At 40.9% G+C, this 18223-nt stretch overlaps 1 protein-coding gene across 2 annotated transcripts in view; it reads right to left on the reverse strand.

The window, feature by feature from the left end:
- TRPC1 (transient receptor potential cation channel subfamily C member 1) overlaps nucleotides 1-18223 on the reverse strand; it is a 193231-nt gene that overhangs the window by 90387 nt on the left and 84621 nt on the right. For both annotated transcript variants that reach the window (XM_040428059.1, XM_040428058.1), the window contains 2 exons: nucleotides 3939-4078; nucleotides 3083-3226 (listed from right to left, as the gene is read on the reverse strand). In XM_040428059.1, coding sequence (XP_040283993.1) covers nucleotides 3083-3226; nucleotides 3939-4078 — 284 coding nt within the window. The remainder of the gene's footprint in view (nucleotides 1-3082; nucleotides 3227-3938; nucleotides 4079-18223) is intronic.

The raw sequence follows: 18223 nt of genomic DNA on the forward strand, positions 1-18223 counted from the left end.
GATGACTTGTTGCATGTGCACTTGGCAGCTGTGTTGGTCCCATGTTCATACATGCCAGAATTGCAGAGAAACATTAAATTTTAATATATGCAAATTAGCCTCTAGGAGCAACAAAGGTGTTGTCGTTACACCTAGAAACTCTTCTCTCTCTGCAACTGCTGCGGCCTCTGCACTTTAATTAACAGGGACTGGCATGATGAAATTTTTACTGCCTGGCCCTGTCAATAAAAGTGCTGAGGCCGCAGCAGTTGCAGAAAAAGCATAGCCTCCTGGTTTAATGGCAATACCCCAGTTGCTCCTAGAGGCTCCTTTGCATATATTAAAACCTCATTTTTCTCAGCAATGCGGGCACATATGAACATGGGACCAACACAGATGCCTTCAGCTGCCAAGTACACATGTAACAGGTCAGCCAGTTTCATAAGTACAAATCTGTTGACAGATGCCCTTTAAAGAAGCACTTCCACAAATTTTTTTATTCTCTGACCTGTTATTAAAAAGGTATAAGATGTGAACTGTAGTGAATGAAATTTTCTTACCAGTGAATGTATTTGTGAGTTATAACCTCCCTTCTGATCCTCAGCTGTGTCATGTGACACTCTGAATAACACAAATAACACAGCTTCTTATGTGTGGACAGGAATCCAGTTTAAGAATTATAGAATCCATTATGCTCTTGGGAACTTTCAGTGCAGCAGAAATTTTTTGTACCCTTCTTCAGATCTTTACCTCCATACAATCCTGTCTCTGGGCTCCACAGGCAGTTCTTTCCGCCTCATGACTTGGTTTTTGCTCTGATATGCATTGTCAGCTGCGACACTTTATATAGACAGGACTATGTATTTTCAAATGATGTCCAATCAAAGGAATTTACCACAGGGGACTCTATTCAAAGGTGTAGAAACATCTTAAATATGATCAATAGAAATGACAAGACCCAGAGCTAAATGTCAAATGTCATGGCAAAGAGTCTGAATACTTATGTCCATGTAAAATTTTTGTTTTTCCTTTTTAATAAATTTGCAAAAATGTAAAATGTTCACATTCCTATTATGGGGTATTGAGTGCATATTGGGGGGGGGGGGGGGCACTTGAATTATTATTTTTTTTTTTTAAAACAAGGCTCCAAACTAAATAAAAATGTGAAAAAAGGGAAAGTGTCTGAAGACTTTCCGAATGCATTGTGTGTGTAGTGTATTTATGGTGTATATGTATACAGTATGTTTAGCATATACATGGTGTACATGTGTTTGTGTAGCATATATTCTCTGTGTGTTTGTGTAGTGTTTATATGGTGTAAGTGCAGCACACATATGGTTAATGCATATGCATATGCCTGCCCCTACCAGCCATTCATAACAGAGTTGTCTTTATAGGAGAAACTATCATATAACTAATCGGTATCAGAGAAGTAAAGCAAATAATTTGCCAAAATACAGTACTTTTCTAAAAGTTATGTTGTGAAATGCTGTCAGCAGTGGAGTTTCCCATGATATTAATAGCTATAAAAATAAAGTAAATTATTTTACTGCAGGAACGATCACATCTACTCTGATGTATAAATAGATCTTAAATTCAGAACTTGGAGTTCTGTGTGTGGAAGCTTGTAAAAACACAGACAACTGCAATGTACTGGTCAGGACTTGGTGTACAAGCTACAGCGAGTGAATAACCTGACTGTGGACTGTTAATGTGGGAATGCAAGTAAAAAAACTGACACAGAAATACATTAAGGCCAGTTTTACACAAGCAGGTTTGGTCTGGGAAACATGCCTGCAGACAGAACACTGCTCCTCTGGCCCAAACTCACAGCATAATGATTTATGATGCTGTAAGTTCCTGTCCAACAGAAAGTCTACTGTACCATACTCACATAATGCAATGAGTACAGTACAGTAAACCCGTGATCAGGCGGGAACGCATAGCATCATAAATCATTAGAGGTGCAATCACACAGAGAGTGTTTCCAAGATATCTATCTATCTGGCAGGGAGGAAGTAAAGGGCTGTAGTAATTCAAGCCTTTTTCTACTCTACCCCATACTAAAATGAATGACGTGTGTAATCTGCAAGTGTATAAAGCCATAGATTAGCCTGCTTTTCTAGGCTTGACTAGATTAACAGTTCTCTCCCTATACACAAATATAAGAATAAATAAATCAGTGAGCACCGCTGTAAATCAAGCAAGTGCTGGAGTGCCAGCGGCTGACGGGCGATCCCTCAAGCCCAAAAATAAAAAAAATAAAGAAACTCCGCGGCACTTCGGTGAATGTGCGTTTATTCACCTTGCATCATGCGACGTTTCAGTCCTCTCAGTGGGACTATTCTCGAGGACTGAAACGTTGCATGATACCGGGTGAATAAACGCACATTCACGCAAGTGGCGCAGAGTTTCTTTATTTTCCCTATACACAAATAGGGACAGGTCCGTCAGTAAGGCCAACTAGGTTTTCTCTTAAATGTGTCCGTGTTTCTGAGTAAATCATTATTGTCTGTTACTAGGGAGCCTGTCAGTATTTCATGTTGCCAGTTGATTGGAGAGAAATACCATTATTATCTGTGGTACAGACCACTCTCAATCTAACTCTGCTTTCATAGGATTTTCATATGTTTTTTAACAAACAATCTGTGCACACTACAATGACTTATATACAAGTGAAACTCGAAAAATTAGAATATCGTGCAAAAGTCCATTTATTTCAGTAATGCAAATGAAAAGGAATTGCATTAATGCAGCTTAAAATTAGAATTTTGTGAAAAGGTTCAATATTCTAGTCTCAAAGTGTCACACTCTAGTCAGCTAATTAGTCCATACCCCCTGAGCAAAGGGAACCTGAGATTGTGACTTTGGGGTTTCATAAGCTGTAAGTCATAATCATCCAAATTATAACAAATAAAGGCTTGAAATATCTCGCTTTGCATGTAATGAGTCTATGTCATATGTTAGTTTCCCCTTTTAAGTTGCATTACTGAAATAAATGAACTTTAAAACAATATTCTAATTTTTCGAGTTTCACCTGTACAGTCACAACCCATAAAATGTTGAGTATTATGTCAGTACAGCATAGTATTACAGCATTTACCTGTAACGGTCCCAGAATGGAACTGGTTGTGTACATGAAGAAAAGACGCAGATAGCTTAGCACATTGCCAAAAGCGAAGAGACCTTCTGCTACCAGTGTGGGATGGAAAGCATCCCAGTCCTTTCTTTCTGCAATGTGGTGGAACTAGAAGAGACGAGCAAAGGAAACAGATGTGGGATCACATCTCATGCTATATAAGTGCATGAAATAAATAAAAGAAATACATTTTTGCAAGGGGCTGAGGTGAATTAGTGGAATACAAATGATAACACAATTGTTGCATTACTGGAAGATCTCATATTATAACTCAACAATCCATATAATATTATATAATGAAATGTTAAAGAGAGGGACTGGAAACACCCTTGCCTAGCTATAAAAGTCAGATCTGTAAGCACGGGGTGGTGTTCCAGGCTTACTACCCAACATTGCTGAAGCTCTTAGACCTCATGCACACGACCGTATTTTGTTTCCGAGCCCGTTCAGTTTTTTTTGCGGATAGGATGCGGACCCATTCATTTCAATGGGTCCGCAAAAAACGCGGACAGCACACCGTGTGCTGTCCGCATCAGTATGTCCGTTCCGTTGCTCCGCAAAAAAAATAGTGCATGTCCTATTTTTTTCTAGTTTGCGGACAAGGATAGGCATTATTACAATGGATCCGCAAAAAAAACGGGTGCCATACGGAACGTCATCCGTTTTTTTTTGCGGATCCGCAATTTGCGGACTGCAAAACACATACGGTTGTGTGCATGTAGCCTTACACTGATGTCTAGAACTTCATATATGAAGGTAAGGAAAACTAGAGTCAACAATACTACAAATGTTACTATAAGGTGACACAATGTATATTCACCTTGCTGTGGGCCACTATTTTAAGAGTGAAGGTTGCTAAATACAATGAGTTCATCACAAAGCTGAGCTGATTCCGAGATTCTTCCAAAAAATCTTCCAGGCCATCATACCAAAGGCGCTTCACATCGGACCAAACCATCCCTGAAAAAGAAACATGAGGTTTTAGGTGGGTATTCTAGTCAATGCATTGTGTGATTCCACACAGAGGTCTATCAATTGTCCGCTCTTAGTCATTCAAAGGGGAAATGACATCTCTCTTAAACCTGTCACCGGACAATGCAGGCAGCAGGTTACAGGAGCAGCTGAGCAGATTAATATATTTTTTTTTTCAGGGAAAAATACAGTAAAACTTGTAATGTATGCATTAAAATCTTTGCTCAATTGTAAATAGGGACTGTCCTCTTTATGCCCGCCAGCTATGAGTATATACTTATACAGAGAAGGCTGTCAATCACTGACAGGACCAACACAAGGCTACTGAGCTGAATAAGGCAGCATGTTCTAGAGCAGGAGGAGCTGAGCAGACTGATATATAGTTATATGGGAAAAGATTCAGGCACATGAAAGTATTTTCTTTCCATAAAAAAGAGAAAGCTTGATCCAGCACTTGTGGGATAGTTGCTCCAGCTTTATTGATGAAAATTGATCACATACAGTGGACCCCTCTGCACACTGGTAACCCTTTAGTTGACATGTTTCGACCACTTTTTGGTCTTAATCATAACTGAAGTATTTTCTTTCCGTGTCCGTTCTGGTTTTTTTGCAGGCCTTATGCGAAACCAATCATTTCAATGGGTCCGCAAAAAAACGGAGGTTACTGCATGTGCATTGCGTTTCCGTAAGTCCGTATTTCCGTTCCGCAAAAACATTGAACATGTCCTATTATTGTCCGCTTTACAGACAAGGATAGGACTGTTCTATTAAGGGGCCAGCTGTTCCGTTCTGGAAAAAAACGGAATGCACACGGACGTCATCCGTATTTTTGCGGATCCGTTTTTGCAGACTGCAAAATACATACGGTCGTGTGCATGAGCCCTAACTTGTATTTCACTCCTTAAAATTCCTGCTTATTCTTGGCTTTGAAGTCAAGGAGACGGTCCTATCAGTGATTGACAGCTATCTGTGTATACACAGTCATAGAAGGAAGGCTGTCAGTCACTGATAGGACCGTCTCCTTGACTTTAAAGTCCAGAATAAGCAGGAATGTAAATTAATGACATACAAGTTGTACTGAATTTTTTCCCATAAAACTATATATCAATCTGCACAGCTCCTCCTGGTCTATAACATGCCGCCTGCAGATTACACTGTATTTCATGGCGAAAAGTTCCCTTTAAGGGCACGTCAAGTAATGCTTTATCATATACTTTTCCTTGTCTGGCATTCGTGAATAATAACATGTTTATTTCTTCATCACTTGCTGCTGTGTTATCTTATAAGACATGGGCATATTCCTGTAGATGTACTCCCACACGACCACAAGTCTGATTCACTGGCTGCTTCATTATGCTGCCCGTGTCTGTATCCAGACCACATCATAGTAATTAGGAGGATTAAACATTAATATTAAACAAATGACAAAAAAAACATAATACATTATTGATAATAAACAATGCACATAAAATGTCTTTCAAAAACTGGACCATAAAGCTCAAAAGTAATTAGGGCACTGTTTTACACCCCGTACAACACATAGGGAGAGATTTATTAAAACTGGTGTAAAGGAAAACTGGTTTAGTTGCCATTAGCAACCAATCAGATTCCGAAGGAGCTCTGAAAAATGAAAGATGGAATCTGATTGGTTGCTATTGGCAACTAAGCCAGTTTTCCTTTGTACCAGTTTTGATAAATCGCCCCCATAGACTTTTGTCTTATGATGTCACCTAACAGGTTTCCACCATGGAAGATCCCATGAAACGTCAATGAGATCCGTGACAAAGAAGTTTTTAGGATCTGTTAGAAAATGGAGAGCTGTCTTGGCTCCATTATGAACTGAAGCCAAAATGCAAGTGTGGAACAAAGCCATTTACAATTTCACATATGCTACACGTGTAATTTTCAAGGATCTAAGTAAAAAAGAGAACCTTTTAAGGTAATTGGTCAATAGTAGAGACCAGCCTGATTTCCATGCAGTTTCAGGAAAGCTTACATGACACAAGGTTTGCCACAAGCTGTTCTCCAGCAGTTTAGAGTCTCTTGACAGTTTCAGACTGGACACAGGTTTGTAGATTTCAAACCCTGAAGTATGAGTTTTGTTAAACAGTGGATCTTGTGTGACTAACAGTTTTAGGTGCCAATGTTATAGGTGGCCAGGCCACCAAGAAGCAGAACCCATTAATGACATAGTAAAGTTACTGGGATGTAATGCAGTACAGAAATGTAGTACAAATGTGCCTCTAAGCTCTACTTTCCTGTCACTATATCTGTTTGGGTCTGTTCACACTGTTGGAGTGTCCACTCACTGTATACACTGGGAAATACGTCAACCTCTGTCAGATTTAAATACTATAGAAGGAAATCATTGGTATAGTACGGGCCCCATTTACCTATTACGGCTCCAATCAGGGATCGGAAAGATAATACCCTATGGCTCACTGAAGTCTTCTGTATTACCCATTCTATGGCTAATGTTTATCTGGGAAGAATATAAAACATTTATTAATATATACTCATTGACAAAAATCATAACGCACCCAGATAGAAATAATGGATGGCTGCAAAATCTCGGCATGCAGCTATGTCTCAGGCAGATATGTAAATGATTACAGGTATGGTATTATTAGACACTGGGTCTTGCTACAAAAGAATGTAAAAGTTCTTCCCTCGCTGCCCTATAACAAGGCTCCCAGAGACTACTTTTAGGTGGTGTACCTCTTGGTAACAGATTGTTGCATGCTAGACATGCCTCCATAATGCATTCAATGTCATTCTGTCCAGTTGACAGACTTTGAGAGGGGGTGCATCATAGGACTGAGAGGATGGACATTTCCATGAATTACCTGCCATCTAGTTTCATAGTCCATTCAGACACAGGTGAAACCTTCCTTACAAATCTCTGTCTCTGCCTGGACCATTTCCAGACCCTTAGCAGAAATAAGCTTGGTGTCACAGTGCCCATTATGTGTCCTGCCATTGACAGACAGCCACCATCGCCTTTGTAGTCGTGTTGTGAACAAAAAACCTGGACTGTTACTGACTGGAACCGTATTATCTTTAACAATGAATCCAGGTTCTTTTTGGGATTCTACAATGGCCAGGTTCAAATATGGAGACCTCAAGGTGAGCGCTTTAATCCTGCCTTTGCTGTGGAGAAACACACTGACCCAACTGCTGGTGTGATGCTCTGGGGAGCCATTGCATATGGCAGGCTGTCATGCCTAATAGTTATAGGAGGGAAACTAACAGCTCAACAATATCTGCAGGACATCCTGTGGGCACATGTGTTGCCTCTCATGGCAGGGCTTTCAACTGGCATATTTCAGCAGGATAATGCTCACCCACACACAGCAAGGGTTTCCCAGGAATGTCTCCGCCAGATTACACTTTCTTAGCCTGCTCGATCTCCAGATTTGTCACCAATCAAGTATTTACAGGAGCAGCTGGGACGTGAGCTTCGGCAACCTACTAGTGTGCAGAATCAACAGGCCCAACTGCAACATCTGTTGGTGGGCAAATTTGCAAGAGGATACCAACCATATCTCATCTTGTGTCCAGGCTAGAGCCTCCTTTCAACTGTACAGTTAATTCAAATAAACATCCTAAACATCCTTTCCCTCGAATACTGTAATTATTTACATATATCATCATTACATTCACACGTATAAAGCTTCTTTCAAATCTAACAACTCCTTCTTGGTGCATTTTTTTTTGTCAATGAGTATATATGGCAGAAATGGCTGAACCAACTAACAATAAAAGGTGAGCATATACTGTACCACAGTAGGTCATCAATATTTGATCAGTGAAGGTCTGACTCCAGGCACTGTCACCTATCAACTGTTTGAGGAGGCCACGGCACTACTGTGAGAGTTTTGGCTTTCTCACAGGAAACCAAGCATAGTGCCATACATTGTATGGTAGTTGTTCTTGGTACTGCAGCCCAGGCTCATTCACCTGAAAGGGACTCAGCTGCACATAGGCCATGTTATCAATAAACATGACGTTACCGGTCTAGGAAGAGGCCACAGTGCTCAGCAGAGCACAGGGACCAACTCAAACAACTTATCAGATATTGATGATCATCAATATTGTACTTCGGGAAAAGCCCTTTAAATCAAGAAATATAGACCTTAAACACAAAAGCCAATATACAGGATTAGAAGGGGTTTAATGAAGTAGTCATGTATGGACAGTATGGGGGGCACCCAGTGTTCAGAATCCTCATCTATAAGCCAGAATAAAGAGACATTCTAGCAGACCCAGTGCCTTCAAGCATTACATGGTGGTGATCATTCATTTGAATAGTCACCAAGAGATTGAAATTGATTGAACCTTTCTGCTGAGATTGCATATGACATTTTTACATCACATTAACACTTATTCAATAACCAAAATGATCTTGGGGAAAGAGATATAGGGGTCTCTCAAGATACAGAGACTTCTCAGGATTAAATATTTTCAGCAATAGACTTTCCTGGGCCAATGCCTCATCAACATGGTCATTTCTCTGGTAAAACCTAGATTGGCTACTGCCTTCTGTCTGTACCATGATGAGCTGCTTCTTTGGATATCAGGGGAGGACAGATACATTTTATTTTTCTGGTACATTGTGTGATATACAGGACTTGAAGAAGCTTCTTTCCGTATCATAGAAAGTGATTTACAGCTTCTAGCATCTGTTTCTGAATGCTATATGTAAGGACTTGCTTTATCTGTCTTAGTCTAGTTTCACACTTGCTTTTATGAGATCTGTCAGGCTGTTCAGGCAAAGAACACCACCTTTTTTTGTCCAGCTAAAACCTTACACTCATGCCTGTTGTGGGTTTTCCATAAGTGTAAACAGTTATATCTACTTATTTTAATTATAATGGATATTCATTGCCTTTAAGAACTATTTTGTATGGATGTTCATGTAGACCGGAGTAAGTCCATGGGAAGATTACCGCGCCGTTCAAAGAGCTAGTGTTATTGTACCAATCTATTATATATTTAGACAGTTAGAAGATACACGGCACCTGCAGATTTAGAGGATCCATTGTATTTCTTATCTGAACATGAATTCCACAGTGTGAGAATTGTCTAGATGTTCCTCAAAGTATACATTCATGTATCAAAGTTTGTCCCTCGGCTCTAAGACAAGGCCTCCAGATATCAGAGGTGTGTAGTATAAAAAATATCAGGCATGTATGAGTTAACCCTTAATGGTATGATGCTTATAGCTTATACAACAGTGCAACCTAGATATGAGCAGTTAATACTACACCAGTAGCAAAAGTGCATTCTGGGTAGTATTATGACGTCACATTCCTTATCAATGCACACGCCCATCCAACAATTATTGAAAAGTTCCAAACTAGGAAGGTGTGTTCATCTGATAAGTTTTGGGTTAAGAAACCAGATTCCAAAAAGAAAAAAAAAGACAGAAAGAGAAAAAAAAAACAAAGAAAGAGAGGGAGATCTCTGAAGAAAGATTTGGATTATCAGAAAAAGTCTTGAGAGCTGACTGACCCAAGACTCTGCACATCACTTGACCCTTGGGTAATGTATATTTTGTTTTATGTAGTATTGATCTAAATTAATTGGCTTGATACGTAGCCAGATACCCGCTCATTTGCGGACGTATAACGTTAGTTGCTACATCAATATTTTTGCTTGATTTCAGTTACGATGCATATAACTGAATAAAGGGGATAATATTGGAGAAACTCTCTGTTGGGAATCTTTATATTCCCTAGTTTGATATCAAGCCAATAATTTATAAGTTTTGTTGCAATACTACCCCATATCTGAGATTGGTCATCATTTTGGGCAGAGCAAGGGCTCGTATCTGTCATTTTCTTGATTGAATTTTTGCGCATAATCCATTGATTTTATATCTCTCACAATTTTAAAGCCGTATTGCATAATATTCTTGTGCTGGTAGAGTAGTGTTTTGTTGGCACCATGTAGTGGCGAATTCTGGGTACTGCATATCATTGTATATTATTGAAATCAACGTTAATTCATTTTTGATTGTATTTTTAACTATTGTATAATAAACCATTTATATTTTTGCATAAACGCTTGTACCCTGTTTTACTGATTGCACAAAATAATTAGGTTCTCGATCGAACTCTTGGAGATGTTTATGTCCATCTCGCGGATCAATATCATTTGCATAATTTTTCTTTTGATCCTTTAAAAAAAAAAAAAAAATATATATATATATATATATATATATATATAAAGCATTTGCTTTATATACCGGACATGCCAGAGACCGGACGGATTCTGGACGGATGCCATTATAGTCAATGGGGTACTGCGATGAAGAGCAGTATCAGGCTATGCTGCATCCGGTGAACTCTGGCAGGCTGTTCTCTGCTGGATCTGATAAATGCAAGTTTGAAATTAGCCTAAATTATCTGCTTATTTTTCTTAAATCTTTATTTTCTCTTATCCGGGGGTGATATTTTGGAGCTTTGGAACCAATTGCTTGTTTACCAGAGTTATTGACTCAAGTTTCAACATACAATGGTCGTCCCAGAAGCAATTATTAGTGTAACGTGTCACTGTATTTGCTTAGTGGTACTTTTTTGTACATGGACAGTAGTAAACACACATTTCTTACACAACATAATTTACGTTTACTTCGAACATCGTCGCAGAAAAAGCTTATTTGATCTGCCTGGTCAATACCATAATCGGACGTCTTGACCTTCACATAGAGTAGTCTTTATTATTTGAAGACTAGAAGCACAGAGATTAAAAATACTCTTTTCTGTTGCGCTTGTGAGCGTCATAACTGTTAGTACACAGATCCTTGTAAACATGATGGTCTTATTGCAAGCCTGGCCGCAGCTCAGTAAACAGTTGAGGTCATTTATAAAAACTTGGGATGATGGAGAAAAGTGGTGTGGTGCTTGGCAGAGGATAATGTGGACTGTGTGTGTGGCTGACCAAATGTAATCACTTATTTGATCTGAATGTTACAGCACGCCATACAACGAACAAAGCTGGCTGCTTATACAAGGGATTCCCAGAACACCACAGAGAATCTGGAGGTTCTCATGAAGAAAGCCTACACTGATGATCAACTCACTGTATAAATTTCATTCAAGTTAATAGAGAAAAGTGTAAGTAGCAAATTTCTAAATCACTTTATTTTAAAAATCTGCCTGCATCCACCTGAAAAAAAGCTGTAAAGTCATGACCACTAGGGGTCTCACTTCTACCTAACTTGCAGTCCACTGCCTGCTGTCTGGCAAGATCCATCCCTGGTAACAGACACACAGAAGAAGGCGGAGAGGAAGTGGGGGTGTGTCAGAGCTAGCTGAGGACCTGATAAAACAACTGCATCTACAATGCTTTCTTCAGATCATAGGAGACTTCTGTGTTTCTGTAAGTGTGGTTTCCCCCTTTTTATCTTGTTCTGTGAATTCTCTAGCTGAAAATAAACTGTGGGAAATAAGAGACGTGAGGTCACAGCTGGCAGATTTAACAGAAGTGAGACTGCTTCTCAGTGAAATAAATCTAGCTCTGCAGCTGAAACAGGGAATAATATAGCTGAGCAAGACATTAGGGAACCCCAAAAAAGAACTGCTTCTTCACAGTTATGATTGTATGAAAACGCACAGCCATTGCGCTTTTTTTGGAAACTCAGGTACGCCTTAAGAATGTCTTCCTACTTTAGACATTTATGGGATATCCACAGAAGCATGATTGTCCCCTGAAGCCAAGATGGGCAGCATTAGACATTTACAGGGGCTTTCCATTGAATTCTATTGGCGTTATGGACACAGTTAGATAGATTGAGGGGGCTCACTCTGTCCTCTGATCAAAGCCCCCACGTCAAAATCGCTGGGCTCTTATGTTTTGCTATGATAGATTGGAGCCTTGTGAAGCCTGTGGCACAGCTTGACAGATTGCCAGTGAAAATCCCATAGATTGCGATAGTATTCCATTGCAGTCCATGGTACAAGAGATCAGAGAATTGTATGTTCAAGTCCCCTAAGGAGTTGAAAAACGATTGTAGTAAGAAAAAAGTTTTAACTAAAAAAAAAAACACAAAAGCAAAAAATTCTAATCACCCGAGGTTTCCAATTTTACATATAAAAATAAACAATAAAAAAGTAAATTTATTGCCATGATCAAAAATGTCTAATACATTAGAAAATAAAATATGAAAATATTTTTCCGGCAAGGTGAATGCCGTAATGAAAAAAACGAAAAAAAAAATCAAAAGTTTTTATAAACACAACATAATAAAAACTAGAATACATTTGGTATCAATGTAATCATACTGACCAGCAGTATAAGGTTGTCTTGTCATTTGTAGTGAATTTTGAATGCTGTAAAAACAAACCCCAAAAATAATGGCAGAATTGGGTTTTTCTTGCTTTCCAGTAAAAATAAAATAACTTGTCCAACAAAAAATAAGCCCTCATATGGCTATATAAAAGGAAAATTTTAAAAGTTGTGGCTCTTTGAAGACGGGGAAAAAAAACATAAATGCAAACACAAAAATTGGCCTCGTCTTTAACCCCTACTCGTCAAGTGACTTGCCGCATTTTGACGTACTTTTATGTCATGGTGATCGGGCATGCCCGATCTCTGCAGGGGCCCGGCAGTCTCTGCTAACCAGGCTGCTGCTGTATCCGCCAGCTGTAAAAGCTGATGCCGGCGGATTAACCCCTTCTATGCCGTGGTCAGCGCTGACCATGGCATAGAAGGTGCATGCGGCGGGTGAAGGAGCCCATCGGGTTTGGCAGGGGACCCGATGGGCGACAAGGTAGTCCGATGCCATGCACAGGCTGCCCAATGCCTTGCACAGCATCGGCACCTGCCTTCTACGGGGGCCGAGGAGATCCAAGCAACCTGTTAGTGTATTACTTAGTGTAATACACTAACAGGCAATGCATTACAATACAGATGTATTGTAATGCATTGCAGAGGGGATCAGACCCTCAAGAGTTGAAGACCCAGAGTGGGACAGAAATAAAGTTAAAAAAAAAAGCAAAAAAGGTGTTTTTAATAAAAAAAATTAGTTTCAAGTAAACTTTTATAATAAAAAATAGAAAATAAAAACCACACATTTTAGGTATCATCGCGTCCATAACGACCGGCTCTATAAATATATCACATGATCCACCCCTCAATTATCCTCTGCCAAGCACCACATCACTTTTCTCCATCATCCCAGCTTTTTATAAATGACCTCAACTGTTTGCTGAGCTGCGGCCAGGCTTGGAATAAGACCATCATGTTTACAAGGATCTATGTACTAACAGTCAGTGGCGTAGGGATCGTCATAGCAGCCATAGCAATGGCTATGGGGCACTACGCCACTGGGGGTCCGCCGCCGACTGAGGATTAAAAAAATAAAAATAAAATTCATGTGGTGAGTGGGCCGGGCGTGGTGCTGTGATAGGGGGCGGTCGGACTCGTAGCCGGAGGTAGAGACTAGAGAGGCAGTCTGGACGGTGGTTCGCTGGAAGTGGAAGAGGCGGAGTTGCAGACTTGAGCAGCACGTACAAGGATAGGAAGCTGCGAGGTGAGCTGCTGGAGTGAGTGAGTGTGGGTGGGTGGCTGGCTGGCTTGGCGGCACGTGCAGTACAGGTACGGTTCGGTCATCGGTGTCGGTCCCGAACAGTTCAAGTGGCTGAGGGCTGGCTGGGGAGTGGGACTGAGTCTGTCACTGTTGCGGTGTGTGTCCAACCGAGGCGGCACGCGGCAGCATCAGTCAGTGGAGACGTGGAGGAGTACTGTAAATGGAGACTAGTGTAGTGTAGTGGACAAGTGGAGACTGTGGTGTTACTTCATCTGTGTGTGTGTGAGGTACAGCCGGATCTCAGTCAGCATCTTCCCTAATCCCTATTCACAGACACATATACCTGCTCAAGCCTGGCAGGCGCAGCTCCATTATTTAATACTGTGGTGTGGTAATGGTTAATGGCATTGGTGAAGACACAGCCACCTAATCCTATCTGAGGGGTCTGTATTACAGACCCCTCAGATAGGATTAGGGTACTTTCACACTAGCGTTTTTCTTTTCTGGCATAGAGTTCCATCACTGGGGCTCTATACCGGAAAAGAATTGATCAGGCATATCCCCATGCATTCTGAATGGAGAGCAATCCGTTCAGGATGCATCAGGATGTCTTCAGTTCAGTCGTTTTGACTGATCAGGCAAAAGATAAAACCGTAGCATGCTACGGTTTTATCTCCGGCGAAAAAAACGGAAGACTTGCCTGAAGGACGGATCCGGCATTTTTCCCCATAGGAATGTATTAGTGCCGGATCCGTCCTTCCGGCCTGAGCATGCGCAGACCGGTAAAAATGTGAAAATAAATACAAGACGGATCCGTCTATCCGCATGACAAGCGGAGAGACGGATCCGTTCTTGCAATGCATTTGTGAAACGGATCCGCATCTGGATCCGTCTCACAAATGCTTTCAGTCACATCAAAATCAGCGGATCCGGCGGGCAGTTCCGATGATGGAACTGCCCGCCGGATCACACTGCCGCAAGTGTGAAAGTAGCCTAGGTGGCTGTTTCTTCGCCAAAATGCCATTAACCATTACCACACCACACTATTAAATAATGCAGCTGCGCCTGCCAGGCTTGAGCAGGTATATGTGTGAATAGGGAAGATGCCGAGATCCGGCGGTACCTCACAGTGAGGTACAGCCAGATCTCAGCATCTTCCCTAATCCATATTCACACATACTGTATACCTGCTCAAGCCTGGCAGGCACAGCTGCATTATTTAAAGGGGGGTGCCCATAAAAAAAAAATTCTATGGGGCCCAGTCATTTCTAGCTACGCCCCTGCTAACAGTTATGACGCTCACAAGCGCAACTGAAAAGAGTCTTTCTAATCTCCGTGCTTCTAGTCTTCAAATAATGAAGACTACTCTATGTGAAGGTCAAGACGTAGTATCATGGTATTGACCAGGCAGATCAAATAAGCTTTTTCTGCGACAATGTTCAAAGTAAATGTATATTATGTTGTGTAAGAAATGTGTGTTTACTACGGTCCATGTACAAAAGAGTACCACTAAGCAAATACAGTGACACGTTACACTATTAATTGCTTCTGGGACGACCACATGTGGGTGTTTCTGTAAACCACAGAATCAGGGTAATAAATATGAAGTTTTGTTTGGCTGTTAAACCTAGATGTGTTAAAGAAAAAAATTTATTAATATGGAAAATCTTTCTTAATATGGAAAATTCAGAAATTTCATCTCCATTTTCCTTTAATTCTTGTGGAACACCTAAAGGGTTAACAAAGTTTGTAAAATCAGTTTTGAGCAACTTGAGGGGTGTAGTTTCTACAACGGGGTCTTTTATGGGGGTTTCCACTATGTAAGCCGACAAAGTGACTTCAGACCTAAACTGGTCCTTAAAAAGTGGGTTTTGGAAATTTTAAGAATTGCTTCAAAAATTCTAAGGCCTCTTTCACATGGGCGTCCCGGATTTGCTCCGGATGCGTCGCGTGTGCATTGCAGGAAACCCGCGCGAGTAGGCACGCATTTGCAGTCAGTTTTGACTGCAATTGCGTTCCGATGTTCAGTTTTTTCCGCGCGAGTGCAATGCGTTTTGCACCCGCGTGAGAAAAAACTGACTGTGGTACCTAGACCCGAACCCGGACTTCTTCACTGAAGTTCGGGTTAGGGTTAGGTGTTCTATTCATTTTATTATTTTCCCTTATAACATGGTTATAAGGGAAAATAATAGCATTCTGAATACAGAATGCTTACTAAAATATGCCTTGATGGGTGAGCGCGATTACTTCATCAAAGGTCCTTTTGCAGGTCCTGAAAGAAGAAGAAAGAAGACGATGCCGGCTGCGCGATCAAGTGGATGAGGTGAGTTTATTTTTGAATTTTTTTTTTAACCCCTCAAGGCACATTTTAGTAAGCATTCGGTATTAAGAATGCTATTATTTTCCATTATAACCATAATACAGTGATTGGACTTTAATGGGGTTGCTCATTCCTATCATCTAGCAACTATGAGTGAAAATTGCACCGCATCCACACTTGCTTGCGGAGGCTTGCAATTTTCACGCAGCCCCATTAATTTTTATTGGGCCTGCGTTGCGTAAAAAATGCAGAATATAGAACATACTGCGATTTTCACGCAACGCACAAGTGATGCGTGAAAATCACCGCTCATCTGCACAGCCCCAATTAAGTGAATGGGTCCGGATTCAGTGCGGGTGCAATGCGTTCATCTTCCGCGTTGCACCCGCGCGGAAAACTCGCCCGTGTGAAAGGTGCATAAGCCTTCTAACGTCCTAAAAAAAAAATATGACATTTACAAAATGATGCCAACATAAAGTAGACATATGGGGAATGTTAAGTAATGAATATTTTATGAGCTGTCACTTTCTGTTTCAAGAGTAGAGAAACTGAAATTTAGAAAATGTTTCAAAATTTATGGTAAATTTGGGATTTTTTCATTATAAAGGTGAAATACATTGACTCAAACTTATGACTATCATGAATCAATGTGTCACGAGAAAACAATCTCAGAATGGTTTGGATAAATAAAAGTATTCCAAAGTTATTACCACATAAAGTGACACATGTCAGATTTGCAAAAAATAGCCTGGGCAGGAGGGCGAAAACTGGCCCAGGGTAGAAGGGGTTAAGGGATTAAGAGGATGTTTTTTTTCATCGTTTCTTAATTAAATGGATCCACACATATATAGTGCTAACAATTACCTGTACATTTGTCTGCCATTAACTTACATCATAAAAATGTGTATGTACATGTTTTTTTTGTGGTTATAAAAAGCCTGGCAGCCCAGAGCTCTTAAAAATGATATTCAGACCTAAAGCTAATGGATAAATGAGTGGTTCACTTGTAGAACGCTGCAGTACTCTGCTTTGATATATAGACTGAAAAATATCAAAATACCAAATTAAAACTAACTCAGGATCTCTCAAGGCACCTATTCAATATGGTTACCATCATAATATCTGATTAATATCAGATCGGCGGGCGCCCAACTCTTGATCAGAGAAGTATGTCCATTTGGACATCCATGGCATTTCCACAGAATATGCCATGTCCAGGACCCAGGAAATGAAGAGGTGGTTATGGACGTATGGCTCTCTCCATTCAGTTCTATGGGAGTTCCAATATTAGCCAAGAATGCTCAACTATTTTTGAAACTCATATATGTAACGGTCACGTCCACACACACACAGGGGGAAGGGTAGTGACCACTGCGCTCCACCCTCACCCCTGGCCCTGCCTACTTGCCTCACGAGTAGAGTTGAGCGAACACCTGGATGTTCGGGTTCGAGAAGTTCGGCCGAACTTCCCGGAAATGTTCGGGTTCGGGATCTGAACCCGATCCGAACTTCGTCCCGAACCCGAACCCCATTGAAGTCAATGGGGACCCGAACTTTTGGGCACTAAAAAGGCTGTAAAACAGCCCAGGAAAGAGCTAGAGGGCTGCAAAAGGCAGCAACATGTAGGTAAATCCCCATGCAAACAAATGTGGATAGGGAAATGAATTAAAATAAAAATAAAAAAAATAAAAATGAACCAATATCAATTGGACAGAGGTCCCATAGCAGAGAATCTGGCTTCACGTCAGCAGAGAATCAGTCTCTTCATGCCATAGCAAAGAATCTGGCTTCATGTCAGCAGAGAATCAGTCTCTTCATGCCATAGCAGAGAATCTGGCTTCATGTCAGCGCAGAATCAGTCTTCATGTCATAGCAGAGAATCAGGCTTCACGTCACCCACCACTGGAACAGGCCACTGTCACACATTTAGGCCCCGGCACCCAGACAGAGGAGAGAGGTCCTGTAACAGAGAATCTGGCCTTATGTCAGCGCAGAATCTGTCTTCATGTCATAGCAGAGAATCAAGCTTCACGTCACCCACCACTGGAAAAGGCCACTGTCACACATTTAGGCCCCGGCACCCAGACAGAGGAGAGAGGTCCTGTAACAGAGAATCTGGCCTTATGTCAGCACAGAATCTGTCTTCATGTCATAGCAGAGAATCAGGCATCACGTCACCCACCACTGGAACAGGCCACTGTCACACATTTAGGCCCAGGCACCCAGGCAGAGGAGAGAGGTCCCGTAACAGAGAATCTGGCCTTATGTCAGCGCAGAA

This window comes from Bufo bufo, chromosome 4 (genome assembly GCF_905171765.1).
Source record: "Bufo bufo chromosome 4, aBufBuf1.1, whole genome shotgun sequence".
NCBI classification, from domain to species: Eukaryota; Metazoa; Chordata; class Amphibia; order Anura; family Bufonidae; genus Bufo; species Bufo bufo.